This window comes from Bison bison, unplaced genomic scaffold (genome assembly GCF_000754665.1).
Source record: "Bison bison bison isolate TAMUID 2011002044 unplaced genomic scaffold, Bison_UMD1.0 scf7180017864311, whole genome shotgun sequence".
NCBI lineage: Eukaryota > Metazoa > Chordata > Mammalia > Artiodactyla > Bovidae > Bison > Bison bison.
The window spans coordinates 154,190-168,490 of NW_011494883.1; the positions used below are offsets into that span (position 1 = coordinate 154,190).

The window sequence follows — 14,301 nt, forward strand, 5'->3', positions numbered from 1 at the left end:
GCTTCAGTTGTGTCCGACTCTGTGCAACCCCATAGACGGCAGCCCACCAGGCTCCCCCGTCCCTGGGATTCTCCAGGCAAGAACACTGGAGTGGGTAGCCTTTCCCTTCTCTAGGGGATCTTCCCAACCCAGGGATACAACCCAGGTCTCCCATATTGCAGGCGGATTCTTTACCAGCTGAGCCACAAGGGAAGCCCTCCAGTGCCCTAGTAGTAAAAATTAGCCCAATGTAAGGAAAGGTTTACTTCTCTAAGTGACCTTCCACCATTGATTAGGAAAGTCTAAATGAATGGTTTGAGTTATCGAGGAAGAAAAAAAATCCCTTTTTAGTAGGTATAATCATACAGATAACCAGATCTTTAGCTTTGTAAAGAAAGAAAGAAAGTGAAGTCGCTCAGTCATGTCCAATTCTTTGAGACCCCATGGACTGTAGCCTACCAGGCTCCTCCATCCATGGGATTCTCCAGGCAAGAATACTGGAGTGGGTTGCCATTTCCTTCTCCAATGCATGAAAGAGAAAAGTGAAAGTGAAGTCGCTCAGTCGTGTCCAACTCTTAGCGACACCATGGACTGCAGCCTACCAGGCTCCTCCATCTGTGGGATTTTCCAGACAAGAGTACTGGAGTGGGGTGCCATTGCCTTCTCCCATAAACAGCCTAGTATCTTGCAAATGCTCATCTTAGGTCATCATTAAATGTTGTATGTTATGTGAGCACATTTACAGGAAGAGATAATAGCTCAGTTATTAATTTTGGTTTCAACTCAAGTAAATAATGTATGTATCAGTCCAAACCTATCTTCAGTCATTTATTTGTTAAATTGTTCTGTGTGACACAATGAAGTAAATAGTTTAAAGCTGACCTAGTTCTATGGGTTCATAGTAACAAAAACACAAAACATTTTATCCCAACTATCAATTCCATGATTTCTTAGTGTAATTTTCACATTTCTCTTTGAAATTATAGAGAAGAGACAAGTCTTTATATCTTGAAAATACTCTTTAATTTAGCATTTAATTTTAATAATGATACTTTTGTTTTTCAGTATTTACTAAAATGCTTTTGGTACAATACTTCCAAAAGTTAGTTTCAAAATAATGCCATTGGCTAGTAAGATAGAAGGGGTAATAAAATAGAGACATGGCAGAAATACATTAATTTCATACAAATCATAGAATAATTTTTGAATGAATCATTTATAGGTATATCCCAAGGCACTATAAAATTCTACAATGAGACTTATTCTCAGATGAATCTTCACTCTTGGAAATTAAAGGCTACATTTCATTTTTTTCAATATAAATCAGAACTTAAGCAGGATTTATTGACCTTCCCAGTTGCCAAAGTCTAATAGTATCATTTCCATAAACTCACATAATGAAACTCTGTGATGCAGACTTCAGGCACACAGAGCCAACATGAGCCAAAAATGAGAGAATTCAAATCCACTTGATCACAGGTCCAGGCAGCAAACACATCTCTGTCCCCCTTACCCCTCACAATCTTTGAATATTATGAAATTGGGATTACATTATTTTGATCCCCTGAAAAGCAGTGTACAGTTGAAGAAGATTAAGAATTACAGTCTGATCTGAAGTTTTTAGAATGCTGTTGATGATTTGTCTTTCAATGGTACTAAAAGATATTTCCAGGCCTTTAGGATATAAGACCTTGAATTTTGGGGGAAAAAAAAATGTGCTCTATTCATTTGTTTGCTGACTGAACGGAAATTGGCTGTGTGATAGACTCTTAAGTGCCCTTGACAATAAGCAGTGCATTTCTCATAGTTTTATCATGTTGTTTAGTTACAGATGAAGTCCCTTGTTTCACATTATGTAAATCAAAGTCATCTTGAAGCCTTATGCATTATGATATGTACATTTAGAAAAAGCACATAAAATATCTTTCCCTCTACATCTGAATATACTTTATGCTCCATGATTCTTGGCCCTAAGGTAAAGATTTGATTTCATGTGATTCTTTAATTTTCTGGATTGCCATATTATTCAGTATCATCTGTTTTGGGTGTTTCTCTCTCCATTTGTTTTCTGGCAAAGGCAGTTGCAAAATAGGACTATCTCGTATTTATTACAGTTCCCCAGGCTTCTTCCTCACTGATCCTAGGCCCTTTACACATTACAGAGGTGATTTTATATCATTCTCTTCTTTGCTTTCAGTGCAGAAGCCTTTTTGAAATTTAACTTTTTATTTCTCTTCCCAAGTGCTTGGCATGTGAGAAGCACATAATGAATCCTGTTGTATAGGCTGTGCACTGCACAACAGTACAGGGAGTCATTTACATTGTTGTGTATGTAAAGGAGGCATTAGAAGTAAGCAGTGCACAACCTCTACAACTAGGCATGGTGTCCTTGTGATAAATTTGATTTCTAGATCATCCGTGTCTGGTCTTTTACTTGTTACAAGAATGTCAGCAGACCTTTTTCATTCCTCTTCATCTGTAATTATATTCCGTCTCTGGATATGTTGTACCATCAGGAGGTATATTTTTATATATCATTTGGGGTTGGTTTTGAGTCACAGAATCCAGTGTGGACCAAGTTGAACACAAGAGGAGGTTCTTTTGGATTCTTTTTGATACATGGAGAAGATTCTGTGTAGTATTCAGAATTAAAGGAAGAATGAAAGAACCAAACATCAAGAAAAATGGTGAAGAGGAAAACTCTTGAAGTATCTGCCTGAGTTTGAATGATCCAGGGCCATTCAGGTTCTCTTACTATACTGTCTACTTCAGATCCTCTGAAAAAGCGGTTTTGAGTTGAAGGGGGGTGTCATGTGTGTAAATTCTGTTATTTAAAGTCAGTGACCACTGTTTATAATAGCCAGGACAGGGAAGCAACCTAGATGTCCTTTGGCAGATGAATGGATAAGAAAGCTGTGGTACATGTACACAATGAAATATTACTCAGCTATTGAAAAGAATGCATTTACATCAGTTCTAATGAGGTAGATGAAACTGGAGCCTATTATACAGAGTGACGTAAGTCAGAAAGAAAAACACAAATACAGTATATTAATGCATATATATGGAATTTAGAAAAGATGCTTAATGATGACCCTGTATGCGAGTCAGCAAAAGAGACACAGATGTAAAGAATAGTGTTTTGGATTCTGTGGGAGAAGGTGAGAGTGGGATGATTTGAGAGAATGTCATTGAAACATGTATATTACGATATGTGAAATGGATCACCAGTCCAGGTTTGATGCACGAGACAGGGTGCTCAGGGCCGGTGCACTGGGATGACCCTAAGGGATGGGATGGGGAGGGAGGTGGGAGGGGGGTTCAGGATGGGGGACACATGTACACCCATGGCGGATTCATGTCAATGTATGGCAAAAACTGCTACAATATTGTAAAGTAATTAACCTCCAATTAAAATAAATAAATTAAAAAAAAATCTATGAACCAGAAAATAAATAAATAAAGGCAGTGACCAGAAAATATGACATATTGGAAGGTAGCTTCCTGGTGGAAAGGTGCTAGGGGTTGGGAATAGTTAAGGTTAGGTACTAGAGTGGCTGTCAAAGAATCAAAGTTTTTTGTTTTTTTTTTTTTAAACAATTTGGTTATAACTAACAGCAGTCTTGTTTTGCCCAGATTCTTAAGGTTTTCAGTTTTGTACCTTGAATATTCAAGGCAGTGCCATCCATTAGTTTAACTTGAAAGTTTAGGCTAGGATAACTTGAGTGGTTACATTAATGGGATAAAATTTGAGTGCATCTTTGCTCATTTTTCTAGAGTTGTTCTAATTTTGGCATGTATTTTCAGAAAGATAATTTTTTTACTAAAATGGCATAAATTTTAAGACCCATCTGTGCTGATGGGCAATTTGATTGTTTCAATTAAATTTCTCTCTCTCTCTCTTTTTTTTTTTTTTGGCTATTTCCTTTCATTCAGTTGGGACAGAATATTTTTAAGGCATATGCAATTTCCTCTAAAGTCAGGAACAAGACAAGGGTGCCCACTATCACCATTACTATTCAACATAGTTTTGGAAGTTTTGGCCACAGCAATCAGAGCAGAAAAAGAAATAAAAGGAATCCAAATTGGAAAAGAAGAAGTAAAACTCTCACTGTTTGCAGATGACATGATCCTCTACATAGAAAACCCTAAAGACTCCACCAGAAAATTACTAGAACTAATCAATGATTATAGTAAAGTTGCAGGATATAAAATCAACACACAGAAATCCCTTGCATTCCTATACAGTAATAATGAGAAAACAGAAAGAGAAATTAAGGAAACAATTCCATTCACCATTGCAATGGAAAGAATAAAATATTTAGGAATATATCTACCTAAAGAAACTAAAGACCTATATATAGAAAACTATAAAACACTGGTGAAAGAAATCAAAGAGGACACTAATAGATGGAGAAATATACCATGTTCATAGATTGGAAGAATCAATATAGTGAAAATGAGTATACTACCCAAAGCAATTTATAGATTCAATCAATCCCTATCAAGCTACCAACAGTATTCTTCACAGAGCTAGAACAAATAATTTCACAATTTGTATGGAAATACAAAAAACCTCGAATAGCCAAAGCTATCTTGAGAAAGAAGAATGGAACTGGAGGAATCAACCTACCTGACTTCAGGCTCTACTACAAAGCCACAATCATCAAGACAGTATGGTACTGGCACAAAGACAGAAATATAGATCAATGGAACAAAATAGAAAGCCCAGAGATAAATCCACACACCTATGGACACCTTATCTTTGACAAAGGAGGCAAGAATATACAATGGATTAAAGACAATCTCTTTAACAAGAGGTGCTGGGAAAACTGGTCAACCACTTGTAAAAGAATGAAACTAGAGCACTCTCTAACACCATACACAAAAATAAACTCAAAATGGATTAAAGATCTAAATGTAAGACCAGAAACTATAAAACTCCTAGAGGAGAACATAGGCAAAACACTCTCCGACATTCATCACAGCAGGATCCTCTATGACCCACCTCCCAGAATATTGGAAATAAAAGCAAAAATAAACAAATGGGACCTAATTAAACTTAAAAGCTTAAGCACATCAAAGGAAACTATAAGCAAGGTGAAAAGACAGCCTTCAGAATGGGAGAAAATAATAGCAAATGAAGCAACTGACAAACAACTAATCTCAAAAATATACAAGCAACTCCTATAGCTCAATTCCAGAAAAATAAATGACCCAATCAAAAAATGGGCCAAAGAACTAAATAGACATTTCTCCAAAGAAGACATACAGATGGCTAACAAACACATGAAAAGATGCTCAACATCACTCATTATCAGAGAAATGCAAATCAAAACCACTATGAGGTACCATTTCACGCCAGTCAGAATGGCTGCGATCCAAAAGTCTACAAGTAATAAATGCTGGAGAGGGTGTGGAGAAAAGGGAACCCTCTTACACTGTTGGTGGGAATGCGAACTAGTACAGCCACTATGGAGAACAGTGTGGAGATTCCTTAAAAAACTGGAAATAGAACTGCCTTATGATCCAGCAATCCCACTGCTGGGCATACACACTGAGGAAACCAGAATTGAAAGAGACACGTGTACCCCAATGTTCATCGCAGCACTGTTTATAATAGCCAGGACATGGAAGCAACCTAGATGCCCATCAGCAGATGAATGGATAAGAAAGCAGTGGTACATATACACAATGGAGTATTACTCAGCCATTAAAAAGAATACATTTGAATCAGTTCTAATGAGGTGGATGAAACTGGAGCCTATTATAGAGAGTGAAGTAAGCCAGAAAGAAAAACACCAATACAGTATACTAACGCATATATATGGAATTTAGAAAGATGGTAACAATAACCCTGTATACAAGACAGCAAAAGAGACACTGATGTATAGAACAGTCTTTTAGACTCTGTGGGAGAGGGAGAGGGTGGGATGATTTGGGAGAATGGCATTGAAATTCGTATAATATCATATATGGAACGAGTTGCCAGTCCAGGTTCGATGCATGATACTGGATGCTTGGGGCTGGTGCACTGGGACGACCCAGAGGGATGGTATGGGGAGGGAGGAGGGAGGAGGGTTCAGGATGGGGAACACATATATACCTGTGGCAGATTCATTTCGATATTTGGCAAAACCAATACAATGTTGTAAAGTTTAAAAATAAAATTAAAAAAATAATAGTAATTAAAAAAATAATTTAGAAAGTTATTATTTTTTATCTATGAAGTATATTGCAAGTGAAGATTACATTTAAATAAATTCAAATTTTATATGGATGAAATGATTAGCAAGCTTTGTGAAAATAAGTGATTGAATAATGAAAACTTATCCTTTTCCCAATGTTAAAAAAAAAGGCAAATGGTATTAATAGGATTATATATCTGTCATATATAAAGGAAAAATTTTTGTGTAGAGTGAATATTAACGTATCGAGTGGTAATGGCCAATTTTTAATTATCCATAATGAATTAACTAGTTTATCAATAGGTTTATCACAATAAAAGCAATACCATTTGATAAAAACAGTAAGGTTTTTACAAATTAATGAAACATGTACTGTTTCTCTTGTTTAGAAATATACAATAAGCTGTAGATAGCATAATGTAACACTGCTGCTGCTGCTAAGTTGCTTCAGTCGTGTCCGACTCTGTGTGACCCCATAGACAGCAGCCCACCAGACTCCTCTGTCCCTGGGATTCTGCAAGCAAGAATACTGCAGTGGGTTGCCATTTCCTTCTCCAATGCATGCATGCATGCTAAGTTGCTTCAGTCATGTCCAACTCTGTCTTTCCAATGAATATTAAGGACTGATTTCCTTTAAGATGGACTGGTTGGATCTCCTTGCAGTCCAAGGGACTCTCAAGAGTCTTCTCTAACACCACAGTTCAAAAGCATCAATTCTTTGGTGCTCAGCTTTCTTTATAGTCCAACTCTGACATCCATACATGACTACTGGAAAAACCATAACCTTGACTAGACAGACCTTTGTTCGCAAAGTAATGTCTCTGCTTTTGAATATGCTGTCTAGGTTGGTCATAGCTTTTCTTCCAAGGAGCAAGCATCTTTTAATTTCATGGCTGCAGTCACCATCTGCAGTGATTTTGGAGCCCCCCAAAATAAAGTCTGTCACTGTTTCCACTGTTTCTCCATCTATTTGCCATAAAGTGATGGGACCGGATGCCATGATCTTAGTTTTCTGAATGTTGAGCTTTAAGCCAACTTTTTCACTCTCTACTTTCACTTTTATCAGGAGGCTGTTTTAGTTCTTTGCTTTCTGCCATAAAGGTGGTGTCATCTGCATATCTGAGGTTATTGATATTTCTCCCAGCAATCTTGATTCCAGCTTGTGCTTCTTCCAGCCCAGCGTTTCTCATGATGTACTCTGAATAGAAATTAAATAAGCAGGGTGACAATATACAGCCTTGACATACTCCTTTTCCTATTTGGAACCAGTCTGTTGTTCCATGTCCAGTTCTAACTGTTGCTTCCTGACCTGCACACAGATTTCTTAAAGAGGCAGGTCAGGTGGTCTGGTATTCCCACCTCTTTCAGAATTTTCCACAGTTTGCTGTGATCCACACAGTTAAAGGCTTTGGCATAGTCAATAAAGCAGAAGTAGATGTTTTTCTGGAACTCTCTTGCTTTTTCGATGATCCAACAGATGTTGGCAATTTGATCTCTGGTTCTTCTGCCTTTTTAAAACCAGCTTGAACATCTGGAAGTTCACGGTTCACGTACTGTTGAAGCCTGGCTTGGAGAATTTTGAGCATTATTTTACTAGTGTGTGAGATGAATGCAGTTGTGCAGTAGTGAGCATTCTTTGGTATTGCCTTTCTTTGGGATTAGAATGAAAACTGCAAGTTGATGACAGACTTCTTTTTTATAAATGCTAGAATAAAAGGAAATATCTTTAGTGTGTTGAGGGCTGATAAAGTCAGCCTGTAGTTCTACAGTCACCATACTCTTCCACTGTGAATAAATGCAGACTAATGAGAATTAAGGAAACGGTCTGGGGCCGTTTAGTAGTATTCATAGGTCCTCACACTTAAAGAATAATAGTCTCTCTAGAAAGTAATGATACAAGATATTACTGGGAAAAGAAATTGCCAGATATATAAGTAAATCTAAACGAGCACTAATGGTTTAGAAAAAACTGTCTAACTTGAGATGTCAAAAATTGAAATGGAGTTAAAGGCATGCCTTGGAGATATTATAGGTTTGGTTCCAGGCCACTGCAACAAAGCAAGCCACATGAGTATTTTGATTTCCCAGTGCACACAGAAATTATGTTTCTAGTAGTCTATAGTCTAGTACATATGCAATAGTATTATGTCTAAGAGCTTCCCCTGTGGTTCAACTGGTAAAAAAATCTGCCTGCTGTGCAGGTAACGGGTTTGATCCCTGGGATAGGACACAGTGTTTCAGGATTATATCAGGTAAAAGGTATGGTAATTTAATTATTCTCACATTTTCTTAGAATCAAAAATTAGTTAATCCTATTTTCAGTTTTATTAAATTCTTAGAGATAAAGAGTGTCATTCAGTTGTTCATTATAACTGTTAAAAATAAGTCATAGACTTTGTGCAACAAACAATATTTTCTGTTTTTCTTTCTAGGAAAGATTTCTGTGTACACAAAGATGAACCATGTGATACTGTTGGTAAGTGTATGTAAAAATTTTTACACTTTGGAGGAGATCTGGGGAGCTTAAACACATAATTTGTTTAAATGTCGAAAATTATTTGAAAGTGCTAGTTACAGTGAAATATTTTTAGAATGTCAGTGATGTATATTTTCAACCTATTGTTTAATTACTTGTCACCAATTCAATTATTAGTGAAACAAATTGCAGACATATGTGTACTATATAGTGGATAAAAGTTTAAATGATGCTTTAAAAATATCATGAGTTATTCTTTGTGTTTTTTCTCAGAAATATATATATGCATTCAATTAAATTGTTATTATTCATAAACTGAGGCAAATATGTTAATGTTAGTAGAGTTGACTAATGGATTCATTTTTGAGTTACATACATTTGAAGCTTTTTGCAGACTGCGTGAAAGTCCATCTCATTTGCCCAACTAATGGGATTTTCTCTACATAAAGTAGCAAATTTTCTGTATTTTGTCTTGGATATCTAAAATCCCTAAGGCATATCTGTATAGCTAGTGGAATCTATAAACCACAGTTTTTAATTTTCAGAGAATGGCCACATTTATGCTAGTATAAATGCATGTATATAAACTGACTTATCCAAACAGATGAAATTGTAGATAGGTAAAATTTTATAACTATATATATGTATAGTTTTAAGTCATGTATCCAGACAGAGAGCTGAAACTATAGATGTATAAAATTATATAACTATTTTTATATATGTTTAGTTTTAAGACACTGTATAGGTTTAATAAGATATTGCTATTGGGTTATTGTTAAGATACATTTAAGAGTTTGATCTGGTTTTGATATATCATGTGGGGTTCATCACTTCAGTGTAATAAGTATTTTAATTTAGCCGTTACTGAAGTATCATTTATTTCTTGTGAGGCAAACAATAAAAAAATGGGAAAAAGAGAATAAACTATTTTTTTAAGTATCAGTGGTACTTAAAAATATAATTTTAACTAACTAGTTCTGTTAAGTTCTTACCAGCCTCCTCAGAAGATTAAATCTGAGATAATGAGTGAAAAATAGTTATAATAGTATAAAGTGGAGGATGATGGAATCAAAGGAATATTTGATTCAGAAAGGACTGGAAAAGTAAAACAAGCTGGACACCTAAGGAAAAGCTGAATAGATCTAGGGATGATCTTCCTAATGTTAACTAACTTGCTTCCTGCTGTTTTCTTGGCTGAATTTTCAGAAATTAAATCTTGATATATAGTTTTAATCTACCTAACTATGGAAGCATTTGATTACTAAGAAAGCTTATCTCAAAATAATTACCTTTTCCTCTGCTTAAACAGCTATGTTGCCCCCAAAACCTTGTAATATAGACAGATCAACTTTTTGCCTTATTAGAGCTGAGAAAAATCAGCAACTCAGGCAATATATTCCATAATTGTGGTCTGTAACCACCTCTTTAAAGCATGTACACATGGGCATGCTTTAAGAAAGCAGTTACTCATATGAGGAAAACCAATTTCTTTTTGACTATGACTATGTTTTATATCTTGCTAAATCTGCTAATTGAAAATTGGATCGGATCAGATCAGTTGCTCAGTCATGTCTGAGTCTTTGCCACCCCATGAATCACAGCACACCAGGCCTTCCTGTCCATCACCAACTCCCAGAGTTCACTCAAACTCGACGTCCATCGAGTTGGTGATGCCATCCAGCCATGTCAACCTCTGTCGTCCTCTTCTCCTCCTGCCCCCAATCCCTCCCAGCATCAGAGTCTTTTCCAATGAGTCAACTCTTCGCATGAGGTGGCCAAAGTACTGGAGTTTCAGCTTCAGCATCATTCCTTCCAAAGAACACCCAGGGCTGATCTCCTTCAGAATGGACTGGTTGGATCTCCTTGCAGTCCAAGGGACTCTCAAGAGTCTTCTCCAACACCACAGTTCAAAAACATCAATTCTTTAGCGCTCAGCTTTCTTCACAGTCCAACTCTCGCACCCATACATGACAACTGGAAAAACCATAGCCTTGACTAAATTGAAAATAGCACGCATATTTATTCTGGGTTGAAGCACATTTGGATAATGAGGAAGCTTGGTATACTTGGAATTATGAGTGTAATTAGAATATGTATGGTTCATCAGCAAAGTGATGTAACCATTTCCCAGATCTGTTCACTTGTCCATTAAGAGCTTGATAAAAATTGGTTTTCAATATAGCATACTATGTGAAAAATCTAATGTCCTTTCTGATATCCTCCTCTGTTTCTGAGTGCTTATATCTTCATGGTATCCTCTGGCATTGCTAAATTCTAGTTTTCCCCTCTGTATCTTTTGGCATTTCTTTTTCTTATCCCAAATATGAAACAGAGGTCTTTGTTCATATTTAATCTTGAGCAGAGTAAAAATATGTGATTTTTTCCCCAGGGGACGTTAAATGAGAAAACTTTTAACCACCAAATCAGAAGAGTAGACTTTTCATCCCTGTCCCTGTCTCCACATAAAATGTCTTTTCACATGAACCATGCTTCTGCCTAGAGACCTACACTGGTAAGATTTATAAAGACATTAGTGTGAAGTAGGTGTGGTGGTTGCCACCCTATCACTCCTACATCCACCACTGTGCAGCCACGATGCCAGGTAGAAAAGGATACGCTTCTGTGGATGGGTCATGATTCATACAGGCTCATCAGAGGGATCATCTCTAGGCCTCAGGCCTAAGCCAGTCAGCATATGGCCTTGCCATGCTTGGGACATGTGACCTGTAACATGCCTCGTGAATCTGAAGAAAGGAACATTTGTCATGCCTGAAGCTTGGTCATATCTGTCCCACTGCATGTAGACAAGAAAGGATGCAACCCTGATCAGTATAGTCACAAAGGAAATTAGTCTTCAGATAAATATGAATTCATACGCTGCACAATGGAGAGATGAAGGGTGTCTTTATCTTCAAGGACACTGTTGAATCATGGCATTCTCCTTGCCTTGGACCCAGTCTAGCCTTTGAGCTTCTGAATGTGTAAGCCAATAAATATCCTTACTGTGCTCAGACGCTCAATCATATCTGAATCTTTGCTACCCTATGGACTGTAGCCCACCAGGCTCCCCAGTCCATGGGATTTCCCAGGCAAGAATATGGAAGGGGTTGCTATTTCCTTCTCTTTCCAGAGATTGAACTATTTCTTTCCAGAGATCGAACCCACAGCTCTCATATGTCCTGCATTGGCAGGCAGATTCTTAACCATCAGTGCCACCTGGGAATCCCCAGATGTCCCTTTCTATTTAAACCAATTTAAAGCTTTTCATTTCTGGAAATTGCAGCCTAAGGCATAGAGCTTCCATGATATTTATATGCTCTTTTATAAGAGAAGAAGAATATCGGGCAATATTAATAATTTCTACTCTTATTAAGGAAGTACTGATAAACTGCTCTGTGATTTGTCACCCAAATTAAATAAGCATGTGTAGCCTACTGGTCATCTTAACAGCTCTCAATCTCTAGCATAACAAAACAGAAGAGATTTAGGTCTTGATTTAATATCTATTGATACACATTTGTAAATTTATTCATGCACTATTATGAGTTTTTTTTTTTTTTGGTCAGATGCTTTCTTAAGTCTATATATGCCTTCTTCTTTTATCTATTTCTGATGTGAAGTCAGTTCATTTCACATTGGATACTATAATGAAAATACTGAAAGAATAGGAGAAAGGAAAGAAGTGGATTTAGTATTTATTGGTTTGGATAATATGGGCCTGAATGATTACCATGAAAATTTCCCCTGCTCTCCTAAGTATACTGAGAGGGGAAGGACAGTAGTTAAAAACTTTGAATTCAGGTTATTAATTTTAATTGTACATGGAGAGAAATGCCTATATTTTAAAAGCAATGTGATGCTGATACTGCTCATTATAACTTGAGAAACACTTCCATGGATATTTTCTCATTTAATTTCTGAAACTCTGTATTTTTTTTTTAATCATTATTACTTTACAGATGAAGAAAACTCTGAAACAGAACAGAGCATGGATGTTTAAGTCAGACATCTAGATTCAAATCAGTTTCTGCTGCTTTTTACAGGCATGAATGTGGGCACATTATTTGACACCTTGAACGTTTGAATTCCTCACTTTTAAATTAGATTTCACAAAGACTGTATTACTGATTTCACAAAGACAGCTAGTTTTTAATCAGCACTCAGTAGGCACTAGTTCTATCACATCATTTTATTCCCTGTGGACAGGTTACACATTTGTTCAGCATCAGTGTTAGTAAATGCCGCACAGTTGAAATCACTGTCTCAGATTTTTCTATGATGAGAGACAGCTTTCCTTTATAGCATGGTGCATCTGTGTTGTTATTGTTCAGTCACTCAGTCGTGTCCAGCTCTTTGCAACCCCACTGACTGCAGCATGCCAGGCTTCCCTGTCCTTCACCATCTCCTGCAGCTTACTCAAACTCATGTGCATTTAGTCAGTGATGCCATCCAACCATTTGTCCTCTGTCATCCACTTCTCCTCCTGCCCTTAATCTTTCCCAGCATCAGGGTCTTTCCAATGAGTTGGGCTCTTTGCATCAGGTGGCCAAAGTATTGGGGCTTCAGCTTCAGCATCAGTCCTTCCAATGAATATTCAGGATTGATATCCTGTAGGAATGCCTGCTTTGAACTCCTTACAAGGGACTCTCTCCAAGGGACTCTCAAGAGTCTTCTCCAACACCACAGTTCAAAAGCATCAATTCTTTGGCACTCAGCTTTCTTTATGGACCAACTCTCACATCCGTACATGACTAATGGAAAAACCATAGCTTTGACTAGACGGATCTTTGTTGGCAAAGTAATGTCTGTGCTTTTTAATACACTGTCTAGGTTTGTCATAGCTTTTCTTCCAAGAAGCAAGTGTACTTTAATGTCATGGCTGGGTTACCATCTGCAGTGATTTTGGACCCCAAGAAAATAAAGTCTGTCACTGTTTCCATTGTTTTCCCTTGTATTTGCCATCAAGTGATGTGACTGGATGCCATGATCTTAGTTTTTTGAAAGTTGAGGGTTTTTTTTGTTGTTGTTGTTGGTTCATTACTTTAGTGTATCTTTTAAACTCATATCACCTACTCTTCTTGACTTTAATACACAGATATTAAAATAAACAAACAAAAATAACCAACATTCTCCTCTTGCCCTTCTTCCCCCAGCATACAGATGATCTGGGATCATCTGTATGCTGAAATGATGCTGAAATGAAATGTATGCCCAGAAATGATCTGGGATTTGCCAGTCTTAATGCCAATAACAATGGTAACTTTTTAATATAATATACTCAACTCAGAGGACATATTTCCTTCAATATAGGAAACACTACTCTATCCAGAGACATCTTTCTTTCCTGACCTTTACTTTTTTTTTTTATTTTATTTTATTTTTAAACTTTACATAATTGTATTAGTTTTGCCAAATATCAAAATGAATCCGCCACAGGTATACACATGCTCCCCATCCTGAACCCTCCTCCCTCCTCCCTCCCCACACCATCCCTCTGGGTCGTCCCAGTGCACCAGCCCCAAGCATCCAGTATCGTGCATCGAACCTGGACTGGCATCTCATTTCATACATGATATTTTACATGTTTCAATGCCATTCTCCCAAATCTTCCCACCCTCTCCCTCTCCCACAGAGTCCATAAGACTGTTCTATACATCA

The 14,301-nt window shown here is 37.1% G+C and overlaps 1 protein-coding gene across 1 annotated transcript in view; it reads left to right on the forward strand.

The window, feature by feature from the left end:
- ADAMTS19 (ADAM metallopeptidase with thrombospondin type 1 motif, 19) overlaps positions 1 to 14,301 on the forward strand; it is a 275,020-nt gene that overhangs the window by 84,053 nt on the left and 176,666 nt on the right. Inside the window, 1 exon segment of the mRNA XM_010852422.1 lies at positions 8,600 to 8,643. Coding sequence (XP_010850724.1) covers positions 8,600 to 8,643 — 44 coding nt within the window.